This window comes from Xenopus laevis, chromosome 2S, assembly GCF_017654675.1.
Source record: "Xenopus laevis strain J_2021 chromosome 2S, Xenopus_laevis_v10.1, whole genome shotgun sequence".
Taxonomy (NCBI): Eukaryota; Metazoa; Chordata; class Amphibia; order Anura; family Pipidae; genus Xenopus; species Xenopus laevis.
Window position 1 is genome coordinate 55,952,353 of NC_054374.1, and position 21,595 is coordinate 55,973,947.

General features: G+C 40.8%; 1 protein-coding gene across 7 annotated transcripts in view; it reads right to left on the reverse strand.

Annotated features, from left to right (window-relative positions):
- anks1a.S (ankyrin repeat and sterile alpha motif domain containing 1A S homeolog) overlaps positions 1-10,469 on the reverse strand; it is a 184,458-nt gene extending 173,989 nt beyond the window's left edge. For 3 of the 7 annotated variants that reach the window (XM_018248197.2, XM_018248199.2, XM_018248196.2), the window contains exons 1-2: positions 10,225-10,468; positions 5,622-5,702 (exon numbers count right to left, since the gene is read on the reverse strand). In XM_018248197.2, the coding sequence (XP_018103686.1) occupies positions 5,622-5,702; positions 10,225-10,397 (254 nt within the window). In that variant the 5' untranslated portion in view covers positions 10,398-10,468. 7 annotated transcript variants of the gene reach the window in all.
- Between the last annotated feature and the right edge of the window lie 11,126 nt (positions 10,470-21,595).

The window sequence follows — 21,595 nt, forward strand, 5'->3', positions numbered from 1 at the left end:
TCTTCCGCTCCCCCTCCTTCTTCCGTCACAGCCACTCAGCCCCTCCCACACCCTGTCACTCTTACCTCGTATTCCTTCTGCGCTCCGTCTGCCTCTCACTCACAGTTTCGCTCCCCCTCCATCTCCAGGCAACTCCCTGTGCCCCTCCCGCACTCCTCCTCACACCTCTTGTTCTGGCTGCTGCTCCCACCCTCCAGGTATCAAACTTCAGTTTTCACTCGTCTTTCCCTCTCACCCACGTTCCTCTCCAGTCTTTTGTCCTCAGTCATCAATCTCCTCTCTCTCACCCTCCCACTCTCAGTTCATCTCTGCTGTTGGCCTCCCCCTGCATCTTCAACCCTTCATGCCTTTCCCCTTCTGTCACTTATTAAAGGGGTGGTTCACCTTAAAATTAATTTTAAGTATTTTATAGAATTACTAATTCTAAGCAAGTTTTTAATTGGTCTTCGTTATTTATTCTTTATAGTTTTTAATTATTTGCCTTTTTCCTCTGACTCTTTCCAGCTTTCAAATGGGGGGTCACTGACCCCCATCTAAAAAACAAATTCTGTTAAACTATAGATTTATTGTTATAGGTACATATTACTCATCTTTGTATTCAGGCCTCTCCTATTCATATTCCAGGCTCTTGTTCAAATTAATGCATGGTTGCTAGGGGAAATTGGACCCTAGCAACCAGATTGCTAAAACTGCACACTAATGAGCTGCTGAATAAAAAGCTAAATAACAAAAATCACAAATAATGAAAAATGAAAACCAATTGCAAATTTTCTCAGAATATCACTCTCTACATCATACTAACAGTTAATTTAAAGATGAATAATCCCTTTAACCTACAGCAATATGAGTGAGACATGGCATGGTCAGAAATTTACATCAAAGGAGAAGAATCACGCAAAAATACCTCAGAAGGGCTACAAGGAGACACAATAATAAAATGAAAAACCACAAAGGGAACAAAGTGTGGCACTGGGTAGACTATATAGAGCAGAGGCAGAGAACTCCTTGAAACACTGCTCATAGAAACACTGTAGATTATAATGAATAATGCACCCCCTACCGAAAGTTATAAAGATATTGGAAGTCACCTCGGAGTTACGTGACCTGTATAAAAGCACTCTGCCTCCTCGGTGACTTAATATCTTTATAAATTACAGTAGGGGGTGCATTATCCACTATATATTTTACAATAGGTCAATATATTTTAATATCCTAAAAAGGAAAACAATACAAAGTAACAATAAAATTATAACCTCATAGCAATAGTTTTTTAGCGGCAGTGCCAGTGACCATTTAAAAAACGGAAGGTAGATGAAGGTAGCAGCAAAAAATTAAAACAAAATTAAGACCAACTTAAAGTTGCTAAGAACAGGGCATTATATGATATACCAGAACTGAATATGATCTAATTGAGTTCATCATGCAGCAGATGAACCACCTAGAGACATTACTGCATGGAACTATTGTGTGAAAAAACAAGAATGTGCCAGTATATTATACTCCTTTAAATATAGAAGTTATATTCATAAAAATTAGTTTTGGGTTGATTTATTGAATATTTCAGCAAAACCCCAATGGTCCTGCCCATTTATTCCACTTCCTGCTGCCTCCTTTCCCAGGCTGTGCAGGAAAGCCAGTGGCAGTCAGCCCACTGCACTGTAGGATAGAAATCAGCAGCTAGGCTGACCTGATAGGGAACTGAAGTCTGTATTAGCTTGTGTGACTGAAGGGCTGCGACTATTTTACTCTATTAAAGCTGGGCACAGACTCAAAGATTTGATCGTACGAATCTTCGATTCGTACAATTTTCGGGCTGTGTGTGGTGTCCCTGCATGTTTTGCGCCATGGTGATCGGTCGTTCAGACGATCGGCCAGGTTAGAAAATTTCTGTCGGCTACTGATAAGATCTCTGCATGTATTGGTGATCTGACAATATCAGTGGAAGACCAGCTTTTGTCAGACCTATCGTTCATATGATTGCTGTCAGGGGCAGAACATTGTCTGATCTGTTCTTTTACTACTTTATTTTGATATGAATGGTTAGTGGCAGGTCGGGAGATGGCACAGAACGATCGTTTGTCCAATATGAAGGTAAGTCTGCACGTCTATGGCCACCTAGCAGGAACTGTTAGGACATGCCCACCCCTCATTTGAAACATGACAGGGACCTTAGCAGATCTATAGGGAACTCCAACACAGGGGCCATTTTTAAAGAAAGTGCTAAAGAGGTTGTTCACTTTTGAGATAACTTTTAGTATGATGAAGGTTTTTGAGTTATTTAGCTTATTATTCAGCAGCTCTTCAATTTGCATTTTAAGCAATCTGGTAACTAGGGACCAAATTACCCTAGCAACAATGCACTGATTTGAATAAGGGACTGATATATGAATAGGAGAGATTCTGAATAGAAGGATCAGTAATAAAAAGTAGCAATAACAATACATTTGTAGCCTTACAGAGCTCAAGAAGCCATCTGCTCTACCACAAAAACATTTGCAGGTCATCATTTTCTTGCCAAATTAGGTTTCAACAAAAATGAGAAGTCTTCAGAATCTCTCAAACACTTGAATGAATCTCTTAAACCTCAATGCAATATCATCTCCTAAAGTCTAAAAGTCGTTGAAAGATCTGTTACTAATCATAGTATAACTAATAGGTATTTGAACCTCTAAAACAGCAGAAAGCAGATAAAATTAATTCCCCCATTGAACAGAAATCATTTTCCCACTCCTCACTGGACTGAGGCCATACTGACAAGTAGATTTTACACATTTGCGTGATTTGACTATAATTTCTAATAAAGTAAGGGGGCTAAATTCCAAATCATATACACTATAGCAATTGTACATATGGATATGCGGGAGGGTAAGAGGCTTTAAAATGCCATTTTCAAAAATTCTAAAAAATAACCGGGGATGCACAAATTCTCTGGAAAGAAGGATTTTACGTGATGGTTTCTGGGACTCGAACAGGCTACAAGATAATGGTTATGTTAAATTATTTTGTCAGCCCAAAAGCAGCACTTCTGCTTCATAAATTGTATATGCAAATTCTGATTGACTCAAAATTCAGCAGAATCTCTCTGTAAAGATTCTGGATACAGCTGAATCCTTCTGGAAAGATTTGGGTTCAGACAAATCCCGAAAGTAGGGATTCAGTGCATCCCTAGTTGAGATGCTCTTCTTGGTAATTACTTTGGTGATCAAGCAATGGGGTAGCATTACAATTTAGATTATTATCTAAATGATAATATATTATAATTATAGTCCTGAATCCAGAGATGTAGAAGTAACTGCAACATGAAGAAGTAACGGCAACATTTTGGTTAGGGAAAATGTTGCATCCCCATGACTGTAGTTAACATGTTTCCTTCCTGCTTTGCAATTAGCTTTTTTTATTAGGTTCAAGTTTAGGCTGTTCAGGTTGCTAGGTTCAATTACACAATGGTTTGAATAGGAGACTGGAAGATAAATAGGAGAGTACCTGAATAAAAAGATAAGTATAAACATTTATCATAACCATAAAATTGTAGAAGTAGCTTTTTGGCTGATGGAGTCAGTGACCCCATTTGGATACAGAAAACTATTTTTTACTACTAGTTTTAAAACTATATAAATATAAAACAAAAGCCAAATGAAAAGTTGTTTAAAACGGACCATTCAAAAACACTCTTAAAATCACCTCAAAGGTAAACAACCCCATTAAAGGGGTTGTTCGCCTTCAAATACTTTTTTCAGTTCAATTGGTTCCAGACAGTTCACCAAAAATAAAGACTTTTTTCAGTCACATTCTCTTTTCTATTTGTGAAAATTTTTCTAATATTGAAGAGTAAAGTTTAATTTTTCACCTTCTAAATCGGCTCGGGGGGGTCGTAGACTCTATTCTAAATTGATACATAATTTTTTTTAAGTTGTTTTTATTGGTTTTCAAGGCATGTTATACATTTCATGGACAATTTATTTGACCAATGGCTAGTAAGCAGGGATCATTGATATTATAGTACATGCATTGAATGTAAGAAAAGAATGAAGAAAAATAATCTTGACAGGCTAGATTTTGATACATATATTTGATGCATTTGTTATCTTTGGCCCTGCTGAGAAGAATCCCTGTTAGAATTTATACAATGGTTACTAATAATCCAAAGATACTGCCAAGAAATGTATCAACTAAATGTAGCAAATTATAAAAATTCAGAATCTGCACCTGGACCACTGAGCTGCCAGACTGAAACGCCAAAGACATGAACATTAAGGGTTAGTTTGCACGAGGAGATTTTCTAATCTCCTTGTGTGAACTAACCCTAAAGGGCACCTGTTGGGCAAAAATGTTATCCCAAACCAAAGGTGAAGGCTAATAGAGCCCGCACTCCAGTTGGGGGTAAATGCCGTGCTCACGGTACAAGCGTCCATGTTGGAGCACACACTAGCGCATAATGAATGAGTGCCGCAATATGCTCATTATGCACATGTATGTGACATTAGAAGCGCATTTGCGCATGCACCTTGGCTGACATGGGCGGTAGCACCAGGAGCTCCCTCCCAGTGCGAGTGTCCTAGCGCTGGCAGGGGTAATTTTTGGAAAAAATTAAACTACTCTTACCCCCAACCAGAGAGCCTATCCCTTTGGTTGGGGATAACATTTTAGCCCAACAGGTACCCATTAAACTTAAATTTTGGGAAAATGGTGAAAAAATAAAAGATAGAATGCAATTAAAAAAAGCCCTTGTTTATGGTGAACAATCTGAAAACAACTCAACTGAAAAATGTGTTTGGAAGGTGAACAACTCCTTTAAGGTGGCCATAGGGCCTGCCCAATATCTGGCTAAAATATTTTTACAATTGATATAATATTGATCAGACGGTTTAAAAAAAAAATCTGCCAGAGTTCAATCGTGCCAAACTAATGGATTTGTACATGTAGGGCAAGCATTTCTCCCCTCTCCCCAAGAAACCCGAGGGGTTTCTCTATTGTCATTATTTTTCTGCTGCTTCATTCTGCCTCCAAATGCTAATAAAACACACTTTGTTTACTTCCAATCTCCTCAATTTAAATGTTTTGTTTAACTTAAGGTGAATAGTCTCATTTAATTTTTCAGTTTTCAAGTAAATACACATATGGTTAACCCTTGTGAATTATTAGCTGTCTAAGGCTTCTTTGGCAGTTAAAGTTTCTTTCTGCACTGGCAGCTACTGAAGTCAGCGCAGAGTTTGATTTTGTCACATAAAGACTTGTGGGGAAAAAATATGCTGTAAAATAGAAGCTTTGAATTAATTTTTAGAAATTGGGGAAGTGGAAGGGCATGCTATACAAGAGTGGCTTTACATACATACATAAAACTGCTACCATATTTTGAAAGCGTAGGTTGTCCTAAAACAAAAAACAAATATAGTTTTCATATAGGTAAACTAAAAGTCCCCTCCAGGAAATTCAAGTGACAATATCAAAAACAATTTTGGCAGAGAAAAGGTTAATTATAAAGTCTACTCTTGGACTTTTTTATAAATAAAAATAACTGAACATGTAGGCTAATTACTACTCCCTTTCATACTATTAACAATCTGCACAGTTTGAAAATAGAATCTGGCGAAATTTCTGAAGGCGTATTGCTGAAATCTTACTTGTGTCCATTAAGGGAAGCATGATGCAAGGGAGTATAGCCTGAGCTGTCAACGCAGTTAACAGTGGGACCACGCCATATGCTGCAAAATAGAAAAGAAAAACAATCATGTGTAAAAGTGGTTTATTTTGTAATACAAAATAACAGTTCTTTAATATTATATTACCAGAAGTAGACAGGTAGAGGCATTTTAAGCACCCATGTGCTGTTGCCTGTAAAAAGTGAATAAGAGGCAGCATAGGCAGTTGTGCCTATTTATCCACTGGCTAAAAATGTCCATACATGAGCAGAAGTTGCTGATTTGAGGCAGCCAATTGTATGGAGCCTCCGTCAGGCCTCCAAGATCAATATCTGAGCAAAAATAGAGCAGGCTTAATTTTATTGTCAGATTGAGGACCGCACTGGCTCATTGATGCAGTCCTCCCTCTGACTTTTTCTATTCACTAAAATACGATTGTTTGGCCCTAGATAGCTCCTATCAGTTCAGGCTTCTGAATCCTTCAGTAGTAGTATCAATGAGAAATGTTGAGGGCAGCCATTCAAAGCTGAAAAAAAGAAAAGGCACAGGATACATGACAGGTAACAGGCTCCATAGTATACAATGGGATTCTTCAGAACTTATTGGTTATCGACTGTGTGTCTTGTGCTTGAATGGCTGCACCAGTGTTACCAGTGCAATGCACCAATACATTACTGTCATTTCTTTAAAATAATTAATTTTTTGGTGTTACTGTTCCTTTAAATTCAGTATGATGAAGCTTATAGTAAATTTTCATTTTATTATATTATATATATATATATATATATATATATAATATTTTATAATATATAGGAGGAGGTATATGGATTTAAAGGGCACCTGTTGGACTGAAATGTTATCCCCAACCAATGTGCAGTTCGGGGGTAACAGAAGGTTTTTTTCAAAAGATTTGCCCCCACCAGTGCTAGGACACTCACACTCACACACGGGAGAGCGTCCATGCTGAGACACATGCCTGCGCATAATGAGCGAGTGCCTCGTGACATCAGAAGTGCATTTGCGCATGCACTTTGACTGACAGTCGCTTGCAGCAGGAGCTGCCGGTGCGAGTGTCCTACCGCTGGCGCAGGGGGGGAACATTTTTTTAAAAAAAAACCTATGACCCCCGACCAGAGTTCCCGCACCTTTGGCTGAGGATAGCATTTTAGCAGTTGCCCTTTAAATCGATATACCTCCTCCTCCCCTGTGTACAATTTGTAGTGCGACAGAAAAAAGTGTGACTGAAGTTTATCACAGCACAAGTGAAATGGCTGAGAGCAAATGGGAAAATAGTAAAATGGCTTGAATCCCAAATTTCACAATTAAATACTGTATAAAAAATCTGTTTGCAGATTTTGTAGAAGAGTGCTGTCTAACTTCTGTGGTACCAAGGGCCAGAATTACTTTGGCCTATATGGTGTAGGGCCAATAATGGAAATCAGCATTGACTGCTCCCGGTTTTTAAACCACACCTACTTCAAGCCACACCAATGCTACCACACATATTTTAAGACAATACCGACATTATAGGAGTAGTAACTGCAAGAGATAAGGTTATCACACAGTTCAGAATGTATTTTCTTATTTTGCCTTTTCCTTAAAGCACAAACTAACTCAGAGAATGTTAAGTATTGTTTGTATTGTTAAGTATTGTTGAAACTGACCGCCAAACATTAAAGGGGTGGTTCACCTTTAAGTTAACTTTTAGTATGTTATAAGCCTATTCTAAGTAACTTTTAAATTGTTTTCCATTATTTAGTTTTTATAGGTTTTTTAATTATTTGTCTTTTTTTCGACTCTTTCCAGCTTTCAAATTGGGGTCACTGACCCCTTCTAAGGCTACACAAGTATTGTTATTGCTACTTTGTATTACTCATCTTTCTATTCAGGTCTCTCCTATTCATATTCCAGTCACTTATTCAAATCGATGCATGGTTGTTAAGATAATTTGGACCCTAGCAACCAGATTGCTGAAACTGTGAACTGAAGAGTTGCTGAACAAAAAGCTAAATAACAAAAAACCACAATAAAAAAAGGTGAACAACCCCTTTAAAGGAAACATATAGGAAAAAACCCTAATTTTGCATGCAATTTTTTGTAATATATGTTGTTGCTTTAACATGGTGCTAAAAATTAATATCTTTAAAAACAGTCCCTTTATTGGAGCTCCCTATAGATGTTCTCTGGTCCCTGTCCGTGTTTCAAATGAGGGGTGGGCGTGTCCTAACGGTCTCTGTCAGAAGCACAGTAGGAGGGGGACAGCCAATCACAGTCCAGCAGTCACACAAGCACAGACATGCTTTAGTTCCCTATCAGGTCTGGCTAGCTGCTGGTTTGTAGGAACATATCAGGAGTCCTACATTGCAGTGAGCTGAAAACCACCAGCTCTCCTGCACAGAATGGGAATTCAGGGAGTAGAAAGTGGAAGCGAAGGGAGGGACTAGTAGGGTTTTTGCAGAAATATTCAATATAACAGCCTTAAACACTACTTTTAAAGCACAATTCTTCTATAATGAGTATAATGCACTGGTTCATTGTTATTTTGTTTACACAAAATATCTCCTTTAAATGGAAAAGGAATATCCAACATCAAATGGCACTGAATGTCCAACATTAAATGGAAAACGAATGTCAAACATCAAATGACACTGCCCGCCAAACATTGACACTGATCACCTAACAGTAACCGTAAATAGCTCAATAATGCCCACCATTAAATAGTACTGACCTCCAGAAATGACACAGTTACATACATCATCAAATGGCATTGACCAGCCCATATAGTACAGAAATGCCCAGCATCATTGATTCCCAAAAAATAGGAACAAAAACACCCAGCACATAGAAAATCCTGCAGACCCGAACAATAATTTACAAATGATAATGACCTCTAGAAAGAGCTTAATCCCCACAGGCAAAGTACAGCAGGCACAGGCAGCTTTGACAGGCAACATCAGCATAGGACATGCAACTTGGACAGGCCAGGCAGCGATCAGGAACACTCCAGAAAACGATCAGTCCGGAACACCTCTATTTATATGCAGGTGAGTGACATCACAAACATTGCACTGAACGACAGATCAGCCGATGTTCTGCCCCTGACAGCAATCGTATGAAAGTTATGTCCAACAAAAGCTAATGACAGTCTGCCACTGAAAATCGTACGATCAGCAATACAATGCAGAGAAATTATCGGCAGCCGACAGAAATCTTTTAACCTGTCCGATCGACCAAACGACCGATCTCCGTGGAACGAAAAATGTCGGGACTCGATGCGGTCCAAAATTTTACGACTCCTTGATTCGTACGATCGGATCTTTGCATCTATGGCAAGCTTAAGCTAAATCAGGAACAATCAAGGACACAGATCAGATGTCTTTCCACACACCTGCCGGCCGGAAGCAGCCCATGGGCTTCCTGTTGGACAGCACTGCTGTACAAGAATCTGCTAAAGGAGCACTATGGACTGATGCATTTTCAAAAAAAAAGTAAAAATTCCAGTGACCGGATACAAAAAAAAGGCCAGAATCTGTGAAGGCATCTAATAAAATAAGGCTAAACATAGTTACATAGTAACACACACAGTAACAATCAAATACTTCTAATTGAACAAAAACATTAACACCAATATTTAAATTAAAAAAAGTTGATTTAATATGTTTGCTGTTAATGGTAGAGGAAGATGATCATGAAAGATGAAGAATATTTATATGTTTCTACCAGATTAGCCCAGAATAAATTAGTAACATCACTGCTATATTATACATTATAACTTGTTTCTAATAATGCAAATGATGATTTTTTTTTTAAAGAGAGTACATTTTGGAGAGCCAAAGTTGCAAATGAAAACTAGGGATGTAGCGAACTGCCGTTTATGTGTTAACGAACGCCGTTCGCGAACACCGGCAAAAAATGCGAACAGTTCGCGAACTGTTCGCGAACTTCGAACATCCGAAAATCGTTCGATTCGAACGATCGAAGGATTTTAATCGTTCGATCGAAGGATTGTCGTTCGAAGCCATTCGATCGAATGATTTCATTCAATCCAATGGCTTCGATCGTTCGATTCGAACGAAAATCCTTCGATTTTAGCGATCAAAGGAATCGAATGGTCGAACGATTTTTGACGCGAACGCCTATTGGCGAACGTCGCGCGACGTTCGCGAACATTCGGCGGACGCGAACAGTCGAAGTTCGCGCAAACTAGTTCGCCGGCGAACAGTTCGCTACATCCCTAATGAAAACAACAGAAAACAATACACTCTATTTTGCACTTTTTCTATTCAGTATAATCTCATCAGGGTTCGAGATTCCTGAAAATTCAATGCATTCGAGGGGAAATTCAACTAATTATACTACAAAAAAATATCGCGAAATACTGGGTAAACCTTGTCTGAGATAATCGTTTTGTCATTATTTAAATGCCAAATAAAATATGCTCTCAAAAATAAAAACCTAAGCAACTCGCATTTTGAGCAATAACATGTCAAAAGAAACACAGACACATTAGTCACACACATACCTTAAAAAGAAACATTAGAACGCATTAATAAAAGTATCTGTGCAACATAACAAGACACAATACCTAAGCAAGCTGCTCAGTGGGTGATTAGAAGCTACTCCTCCAGAAAGTCCCGCGCCTCCAACGGTGGTTCCGCCCGGCCCTGCTCCGCTGAGTCGCTTTCCGCCAAGCAGCCTTTCCACAGCTGCCCGGTTACCGGTGCGCGCGGCCTCCAATAACTCCTGTTCTTTCCCCATCCCTCAGCCTCCCTGGCAACCACGCCTCCACCGCCACTTCCGAGTCCAACGTGTTAGCGTCACACGCACATCCTAAAGCCACTCCCTAACATTCCTTGTACAACGTCAGAAGCGTAACGTTGAATATTGTTCATTTTACACTGCGAATAAAGTTGTTACAAATTTTGAATAAAAGTAATTACAGAACTAAATTGTTCCTGACATGTGTAACGCCAATAGCTGCATACCTGCATTTTATGTTCCAGGTTAGCAGGAAATGCAAATGCAGATGTTCATACACGCTGTTTCATGGTCAGACAAATTACTGTCAGCATCAAACATTTGTAGGCACTATCTCACTAGAATTTCATGGGGCTAACACTTGGTTATGAAGTAATGTTTTTTTTTAATTCCACATGCTTCCTGTCACAGCTCAGAAAAAATGAGCTGGAGACCAATTTAAGCATTATGTTGTATGCAATGGGTTGCCACCTGGCCCGTATTTACTGGCCAGACGGTAAAAATGATGGTTGATCCCAATGTTATTAATAGGGAAAAAAGAGAAATATATGGGAAGGCTGGTGCATGATGTATGTATAACACAATGCTGTACAATATTACAATAAAGAAAAGTACACACAAAGAAGAGATTATAATAGATATATGCAGGGCTCCGCCTACCACCATAGGCCCTGTCCTAGACCCCACACAAAAAAAGCCACATAAACAGGGTCACTAAAAACCAATTTGTGGCCAAGGTCCTCCCTAAAAGTTAAAAAAAAATGGTGATCAGGGGCCCCCATTGAAAAAAAATTGGTGGTTAGCCCCCCCCTCCAGTTAAAAAAAAACATTTTTCCCCCCTGCAAGTTAAAAAAAAAACAAATTGTGGTCAGGGGCCCCCATAAAAGTTAAAAAAAAACTTAATTGGTATACAGCCCCCCCCTCCACAAGGTAAAAAATAAATTGGTGGCCACCCCCCCTTACAAGTTAATATAAAATAAATAAGATAAAAAAAATAGTGGTCAAGACCTAGGGTTGCCACCTTTTGAAGTGGTAGAGACCGGCAGGGGAGAGGGCCATGATGTCAGTGACGGGGCCATGATATAGATGGGCATGTCCGTGACATCAGGGGCGGGCTATGAAGCAGCAATTGGCCGATCGAGTGTCAATAAAGGAAACCCTGCCTGGTTTTCCTTATTTGGAAAACGGGGCACAAAGTTTTGACCCAGGCAGCCCTTCAAAATCAAAACCGGTCAAAACTGGACAGGCGGCAACCCTATCAGGACCCCTTACAAGTTAAAAAAGCATTGGTGGTCGGGGGCCCCATAGAATATTTAAAAAAATATATTAAAAAATATATATGGGGGCGTGGAGTGAAGCGGAGCTGAGCAGACGTGTTCAGAGGTGTGAAGGCAGACTTTGCGGACCTTTAAAAAGATCTGTAGGCCATAGGCGAAGCAAAAGCACGACTCGACTCCAGACTGGAGACAGCAGAATCTACCTGTAACAGGGTCATTGACCGGGTAAATGAACATCACAGATACATCTACTTCCTGCTCAAACATATGGAAGACCTTGATATCAGAGGTAGGGGAAATAACCTGCGCATAAGAGGGATACCAGAGCTGCGAGCAACAGTTTGCTCGATATTCAATTCTATTCTGGAAAAGGAGGTGGCAGAGCTGTTAGAGCTGGACAGAGTTCACAGAACACTATGCCCTCACAAAATAAAACAGAAAAACAAAGGGATACGGAATGCTGTGTACACAACTTCACTGTAAAGGAGGAAATCTTACGCAAAATGCGCAACCAACAAACATTTGAATACGAAAACTATGAGGTTTCTATATTCCCAAATTAGGTTTGGCTCACGCTCCAACAATGTAGAGCACTGAAACCTTTAACAATTGCTCTCCGGGGAAAAAAACATTTCTTACCGATGGAGATTTCCCCTTGGTCTGCGGAGCTACTGCGCATGCACCGAAAGTCACAAAATTTGTAGAAAAAAATCGTACATTTTGTGACTTTCGCCGCATGTGCAGTAGCTCCACAACAGAAGATTCCTCCAACTGCGCATGCGCACGAAAATGCCAATCACTACTGGAAGAAGACTGAAGGAGACAAGATGGCTGCTGTGAACTCCGCTGGACAGGACCTGCAAGGAGGGGTAAGTAGAAAATTAGGGGCATTTGCCCAGGGTGCCAGGTAGGCCAGGGGGGAGAAGGTAGGGGGGCCTATTTAGGGTAGGGGGGAAGGGGGATGCAAATTAGGGGGTTGAATTTTCCTTTAAAGGAGAACCAAAACCTTTATATTAAAATCCCTTACCTCCCTACCCTACATAGACCCCCTCCCTGCTCACCGCAGCCTAGGTGTTACCCCTGGGTAAATGCCCCTAACTCTTTACTTACCTCTCGTTGCAGATTCAGTGCATCGGAGTTCACGGGTGCCATCTTCTTCTCTTCTGTAATCTCCGGGTCTTCTTCTGGCACTTCGGCAATTTCCACCAATACAGTGCTTACGTCGCGAAGAAGACGGCACCTGTAAACTCCGATGCACTGAATCTGCAACGAGGGGTAAGTAAAGAGTTAGGGGCACTTACCAGGGGTAACACCTAGGCTGGCTGGGAGTCTAAGTGATTGGTACATGAATGCATAATCGGGACAGAATTTTTAAATAAAGCTGGGAAAACATTATGTAAAATCAGGAAAATGCGCCCCTTGAAATGCATTATAAATTTATGGGACTACAACAAAAATGTGTAAAATGTGGGGCAACTTAAATTCAGGGAATGTAAAATTGAACTTTCACTGTATATAAATAAAGCACCTTTTTCCTAACAATCATGACTTTCAACCCCCTATTTCCATTATTTTATCGTCTGTGTTCTTGTTTATTTTCTCTCCTCTACCTTCCTTGTCCTTTTCTCTTACTTTCCATGTAGCTGTGCTTTCCTGATCTTTTTCTATTATATAATTACTAGCATTTCTTTCTATCCTCCTCTGAGCACCCCTCTTACTTTACATTTCTGCCTTTCTGCTTGCTCTCACGCATGTTGCATTCATTTCCCATTTCCCCATGTCACATACTGGGCTGTTGCTGCTTGTTTTTTTGCAAGAAGTTTAAGTTCCTATCTAGCAGCGCAGGGATTGGATAGGCTGCGTGATGTTCAAATGTCACTCTCCAAGTTTATCCAATCTCTGAGCAGCTAAACCGGGACTTGAACTAATCACTGAGAAGTCGGCTGAAGGAGGGGGAGTGGCTGGGAAATCGGGTAAACTTGCTTGCTGCTTCTCAAAGTTCATGCTGCCGAAGTCAGGATTCTTTAGCTGAGCCTGCATTCAGGGGTGCTTCGCCAATGAGGCAAGTTGAGGCTGTCGCCTCAGGTGGCAGCGCCCCACTAGGTACCAGGGGCAGCAAAAATGCTGCTTCTGGTACTTAAAGAGCGAATTTCCATGGGAGGGGGGGCAGCAACAACTGCTGCTGCCTCAGGTGGTGGAGGGGCCAGGATCGCCCTGCCTGCATTTGTATGTTAAATCACTGACTGATCTTTGCCTGCTGCAGCTCCTTTCTCTAAGGGTGGCCATACATGGAAAGATCGTTTGGCAATGTCACAAAACGAGCGGATCTCTCCCCGATATGCACACCTTGAGGTGGGCAATATCGGGCTGATCTGATCGTGGGCCCTAGGGCCCAAAGATCGGATCCTAACGATGGCTAATGGGAGGTTGGATCGCGGGACTGCACCAACGAACAGATGCGGCCGCGATCCGTCTGGATTTTTAGTCCTGTCCGATCGACATCGGTCAGATATCGATCGGGGAAGCCCGTCGGAGGGCCCCATACACGGGCCAATAAGCTGCCGACTCAGTCTGTCGGCAGCTTTTATCGGCCCGTGTATGGCAACTCTATTTATAAGCACTTAATCTGTAAATGAGGAGCTGCAGAAGGGAAGGACCGGTTAGAGATTTTAGCTTTGTCAGGGCTCAAATTTAAATTAGTGAAGGACTGGGGAATTTTTGGGGTGGCTGCAGACCCAATATAAAGTATAAATCCAGGGGGGTGAGCAAGTGCCCCCCCTTGCCCCTATCTGTGGACGCCCATGCTACTCGGGTAGATATATTTTAGTAAGAGGGAACATAAATGAAATTAAATACACCTTGGCATCTGTATATTTACCACCAACCGAGCAATTAATAGCGTTAACGGAATTTACTCAATGTCTGAACGATTTTGGAGAAGGGACCTTCATAATAGGGGGAGATTTTAATGTTTCCTTAGATCCAAGATTGGACACATCATCAGGTTCTTTGAACCTATCCCGCAGAACACTCTCCACAATTAAAAATGTACTCAAAAATAATATTGTAATCGATACATGGAGAATTTTCCGTCAACCAAAGATTATTCATACTATCCTCACTCACATAAGCCTGTAGTAGGCTAGATTATATTTTTATCAAACATAGTGACCTCTCGACACTGGCAATAGACATAATATCCTGGTCTGATCACGCACCGTTAATTTACACGTTCAATTTCCCCGATACACGCATTTATAACCGACATGACAACTTAATGATTCTATTCATTATAGACCCCCTCCTAAAAAAACAACTGGAAAAATCTTTACGGAATTATTTTAGGGAAACTAAAACTGATGGGATTTGATCAATGGGCCATATGGCAAGCCCACAAATGTGTTATAAGTGGCAAACTCATCAAATTAGGGGCCAAAAAGAAAGGGGAAAAAACAGGTACAATGAATAAATTAATTGTTAAAATACATACGCTACAATCACAACATAAACAGTCCAAAATGCCCTCCTCTTTAGCAGAGTTGACGCAAGCCAGACAACAGCTTTGGGACATTTTTACATCATACACAGAAAAAGCTATAGACAATGACAAACGCATAATCACATAATAGCAATTAGAGACAGATTAGGCAACACGACACATCAGACATCTGAAATAGGCCAAATATTTTGCAGTTATTATACAAAACTCTACCAGTTACCCAACTCAAAACCTCCTGAACCACAAAACACTCATAGATTGGAAAACAAACGTTCCTATTTAACCCAAGCAGGATTAGGTAGAATAACCCCGAAACAGACGCAAAATTTGGAATCCCGCTCACAAAATCAGAATTAAGTTATAAAAGATGCGAAAACAGAGAAGGCACCGGGTCCTTACGTTTTTTCCATTTCCTACTACAAGGAATTTGGCAAACTTCTAACACCACATCTAACATAGGCACTTAATTCAATTTCAATTGACAAACCAATCCTCTGGAACTCTGGAAGCACATAACCCTCATCCACAAAAAGGGCAAGGATCCACAAGACCCAGGGGGTATAGACCCGTATCTCTTTTAAATGTAGACCTAAAACTTTACACTAAAATAGTTGCACAAAGGATACAAGGCCTGTGTGTAGTTAATTTTGGTGTTACGAACAGAGTTCCAAACCTAGATCCTGGTCACAGCTCACTCTTCTGCCTATAACTGCCACCTTTCTCTTCGGGAGGAGCCAGGTCTTATTGTGAGAGGACCAAGAAGAGAGTTCTGGGCAGGCAAGGGAACTGAACTTTGAAACTGGAACAGAGAACAAGAAGCATAGTTGAGGGACAGGCCGAGTCGATACCAATCAGAAGAAGCAGTACAGATTCAAGAGACGAGAGAGTAATCAAGGTCACAGGCTGAGTCAAACACACCAATATCGCAGTACAAGGCAGGATCCGAAAGAGTAGTCCGTACACTGGCAAGGATCAGGACAGGCAGCAAACTAGACAAGGTCAGGGACAGGCAGACTCAGGAAGAGATCAGAAATACTTAGAAATCGCATCCAGGAACTATTGAAATATACCTAAAAAGTGATACTGACACTAAAGAACTACTTTTTAAGATATTAATGTACATTACATTAATTAAGTTACCTATAGGTCATGCTGATTGTTTTTTGCTGAGAAGTTTGTTTTTGTTAGTAATTGTTAGTTGAAGTTCCTAAACCTGATTGCTTTGCCAACCTGACTGTCCCATCTCAGCCTGTCACTTAAAGTTTGTAATGCTAACGGACTACTGCTGCACAAGTATGGCAGCCCCCTCAAAGACGAGCACAGGGAGTCAGATAGGAGCAGGCCCGGACTGGCAATCTGTGGGTTCTGGCAAATGCCAGAGGGGCTGCTATAAGGTCCCATAGAAAGTCACTATTTAGTGGCCTGGTGGGGGCTGTTTGGGCCTCTATGTGGGCTGATTGGGACTCTGTGTACCTGAAATGCCAGGGCCTATTTTAATTCTCAGTCCGGACCTGGATAGGAGTCAGATAAGTAGGATTCAAAGTCAATTTTATGGTAGATATAAAAAAGTTCAATTTCAGGTGTCAGTATGTTTTTAAGTTGGGTTAGGACAATTGTACAAGGGCCATTTAAATATTTTAAATTCGTACCAAGCGCAATGAAGTCAAGACACAATGCTTGTGACAAAACACAGAAGCAGCGCAAGCACGCATCATTTGTGCATCGGTGTGTGCAGGAGCAGGAAGTGGCGGGTGTCCCCGCATCGCTTGACTACCAGGTACCCTTATATCTGAATCATGAACCTTTGCACCTCTATGTTATTAGGTGGTGGAGATACGCAGATGATATTTGGATATGACAAGATTGTTTCTCTTCCTTGGTATATTGGAGACATGTGTATGTATCAGCCATATGTTTGAGGACTTGTGGATTTAGTAATTCAGTTATTAAGAGGGCCAGATGGAGGGCCGATCACTCAAAAAAAAACGATATTATGATTTCTACACATGTGAATGATAGCGGGGAAGAGAACAATTAGGTGCATCATGTATTGACTCATAATAAACAGAAATGCTGGCGAATGACACGTATCTGATTTCTTTTGTAGCCCTTTATCCACAGGTGACAGTGAGATGGGTGATAACCTCTCAGACCTACTGGTATGCAGCCATTTTGAAAACCATAAGCTACCGTTTTGCAGGGGAGTTTTTTTAATAGTTATCTTGTTTTGCAATAATTACAAAAAAAAGCATCTGACACAGACTTATTTTGAGTACAATAATTGCAAATCAGCAATCAACAGAGTACATTCGCAATTGTCTGTTTTGCCACTGAATATGCTTAATAAGAGAACATAAACATTTATTCCAACCTACAGTTCTATTGTGTAATAATGCCTCAGCTGGATACTTCTGAAGTATAAGGCCTTTAATCCTCGTAATCATAATATTGATCCTTGACTAAAATCGAATCATTTTTGGGCGCTGATGTGTAAGACCAAACTAACCTGTCCACAACCCAGAAAGCATAGAGGAGAAGAGGATGGATACCATTTCAGTAGTACAATCTACACAGGATCATTTGGGATATTTCTTGTATCAGTATGCTCAAATTCCATTTAACTACATGATCCTGGCCCCTCCGCCGTAAATTCCCCTGTAAATTCGCTCTTAAAGTACCAGGAGCAGCATTTTTGCTGCCCCTGGTACCTAGTGGGGCGCTGCTGCCTGAGGCGACAGCCTCAGCTTGCCTCATTGGCGAAGCACCCCTGACTACATGTCTAAACATATCTAGGAGAGTTTGTTTTTAGGGTACATAATTATGTGTGGCATTTGCCATTGGATTTAATGAGGTGACACTTTCCAGAATGTAAACTCTCACACTACATGAACTGTTGCACAAGTGGTGTAATATATGCCATAATTTGTCTAGGAAATCTAGTATATGTTGAATTACAAACCCACCATGCAGGTGATATATGCAACCATCATTAAAATGTATATGAAAGCAGTGTCGGACTGGGACACCGAGGGCCCACCCAAAAAACCTTAGACCAGGGGCCCACCAAAAAACCTTAGACCAGGGGTCCACTCTCAGTACTATTATTCTTCCTCACTCACTCAACCTCTATTCTCCTAGTCTCTTTTCTTTACATACTATAATCCATTATTCCATCTAGCCTCTTTTCTCATAGAAATAAGGAATGACCATGAAATAGGCCAAATGTTTAGCAGCATGAGGATTGTTCGTTTCAATACACACACACACACACACACACACGTGTAGTGCTGAATCGTCAGATATACAGGTTGAAAAATAGAATTCTACCTGTATATGACGATTCAGCATTAACAGTGGCCAATGTTCAGGTGCCTTCAAAGGCACCCAATCTGAATTTTCCACTTGGACCAATCGATGAGCCGACCGATATCCAAGCCTTCTACCGATATACTGTAGGTTGGCTTATCTCCAGGGCCGGAATTAGGGGCAGGCAGAGTAGGCACGTGCCTAGGGCACAAAGCTGGGGGGGGTGCCAGGCCCGTACCTGCTCTGTCGCCTACCCCATGTCTGGTCCCCTCACTCCCCGTCTTCCTGTACGCTGATTGGCTCTTCTGCGCATGTGCACACTCTGATTGGCGCTTCTGCACATGCACGCCAGCGTTGACACGCACATGCGCGCTGGCGTCAACTTGGGCACACGCGCTGGTGTTAACTTGCAAATGCGTGCACTCAACCGGCACTGCAGCTGGCCAGGTTGCCTAGGGTGCCTGGCCAGTGTGGCCCGGCTCTGCTCATCTCCCACCATACATGCATCGAATATCATATGAAAATTTCTTTTGATAATATCGGTGTGTATGGCCACCTTAAGTCCTTTGCATGCTCAATTTTTGTCTTAACAATTGCTGCTCTTGCAATTCCTCTGGGAACATGATCTTCCCAAACATCATTTCCATAGTAACCTGCTCCCAGTATGAGCTCCCTGCTCATTTTTTTGGCTTTGTGTGACCGAGTGTGGAACATTTCTGAGTTATCTGTCTGAGGTCTGTATTTATTTAAAATGTATTAATAGAGTTGCAGTGTTTACAATTTGAAAAAAAGTGCACTTAAAGTTATACTGACACTAAAAAACTACTTTTTAAAATATTAATGTACATTAAAAGTAACATATAGGTCATGTTGATCGTTTTTTGCTGAGAGGTTTGTTTTTGTAAGTAATTGTTAGTTGAAGTTTCTAAACCTGACTGTTTTGCCAACCTGACTGTCCCATCTCAGCCTGTCAGGTAAAGTTTCTAATACTAACAGACTCCTGCTGCACAAATATGGCAGCCCCCTCATACAGAAACATGGGGCACCAGACAGGTAATGTAAAAGCATTGTGCAAACACTTTATGGCAAAGTTATAAGTAGCTTTCAAAGGCAATATTATGATGGATGTAAAAAAAGAGTTTAATTTCAATGTCAGTATCTCTTTAAGGAAGACTTCACGGAGTCGGGGGAGGTTTTAGACTTGTGCATGCTTACTGGTATCTTGCCAAAGAGGAAGTGACATGTGAAGTTTTAAAATGACCACCACTAGATTGTGGGCAGGGCAGAAACGTAGGGGAAGAGAGGCAAACATTTAAATTTCATATCAACAGTTCAGAAGAGGGGTTCAATAAATCAATCTGCCAAAAGTTTGTAAACTTGTATTTTATTCTCTTTTAGCATTGCAGCAATTATTTTTATACAATGGGCCAGCGAGTGCAAGACCTCTCTGACATGTACAACCTAAAGCAACTATGAAGATTTTCATTCATCCAGGTCATTGTATATCTAGTATAGGTAAATTTAAAACAACTGGACTTGCTGAGTAATCAATGAAGACTAAAGCAATAAGTGTTTTGTGTATGGCTGTAAAGGGTGAAGACTAGATGGACTTAAGACTTGGATATTTACAGACAGAACCATGTCAAAATATGCATTTGGTTAGAATTTTATACTTCTTAAATGGCAGTCATAGGAAAACATGTTTTTTTTTAAACGCATCAGTCAAAAGTGCTACTCCAGCAGAACTCTGCACTGAAATCCGTTTCTTTAAAAATAACAGATTTTTTTTATATTTAATTTTGAAATCTGACGTGGGGCTAGACATATTGTCAGTTTCCCAGCTGCCCTCAGTCTTGTGACTTGTTCTCTGATAAAATTCAGTCACTCTTTACTGCTGTACTGCAAATTGGCGTGATATCACCCCGCTCTCTCCCCATCCCCCCCAGCAGCCTAACAACAGAACAATGGGAAGGTAACCAGATTACAGCTCCCTGACACAAAATAACAGCTCCCTGGTAGATCTAAGTACAGTACTCAATAGTAAAAATCCCACTGCGACACGTTCAGTTAGGAGAAAAAATAGCCTGCCAGAAAGCAGTTCCATCCTAAAGTGCTGGCTCTTTCTGAAAGCACATGATCAGGCAACATGACCTGAGATGGCTGCCTACAACAATATTATAAATGAAAAGAAATACACTTGCTGGTTCAGGAATGAAATTTTATATTGTAGAGTAAATTATTTTCAGTGTAAACATCTGGACATTTTTGTGTGTAAAATCTGGGAAACAATGTGGGTCATTTTTTAATAAGTAACATTCTGTGTGTTACTGTATCAAATAATTTAGAAACCTATGGTTTATGGTAGCCTCCTTATAGAAGTAAATAACATTTGTATATGAGCTGTAGAGGACAACAGGGCTGGGTCCTTGACGGGGGGGTATATTTCTCCATTATTTGGGCTGTGGTCCCTTTAAGAAATGTGTGTGTCAGGGAAGGAGTCTGGGGATTATTTGGCAGCAACACCAGTTGCTGTGTTTTTCTTTTTTTCTCAGGGCCCGGACTCTGGAATGGGAGGGAAGGTACAGGGTGGGCCTTCCCATTCCACCCAGGTACACACCTGACTTTTAATGCAGCAAAGGGATACTCTGCATAAAGAGGATTCACAGGTGTAATTGAGAGTGGAGGATGGTGCCTGGAGCCTGTGAGCTGCAAGTCTTTCTACAGGCTACAGAAAAGGACTAAAACAGAAACCCTTGTGTGCAAAGGACTATGAAAGAAAGCCTGCCAATATTGGACATTTGCTGGTTTTGTTGTTTGGCCTCAAATGGACTGACAAGGCCTACTTTGGACACTGGGAAAACCAAAGGACATTCACAAGCTGAACTAAGCTGTTTATTATATATTAATTTACTTTCTGCTGAGGGAAAGCTACTTTGAGTTTCAGTTTCTAAATAAATTGACTTTCTCTTAGAAACGGTGTACTGCGTGCTTGCTGCTATTCCCCCTCAATATTACAAGTGGTGTTTCGGATGCGGGCAACACCACTGCAGAGAGAAAAAAGTTCCTTTTAAAAAGTGACATTTAAAGAGCCAGACTCCTTTTTTATCATGGAGGAG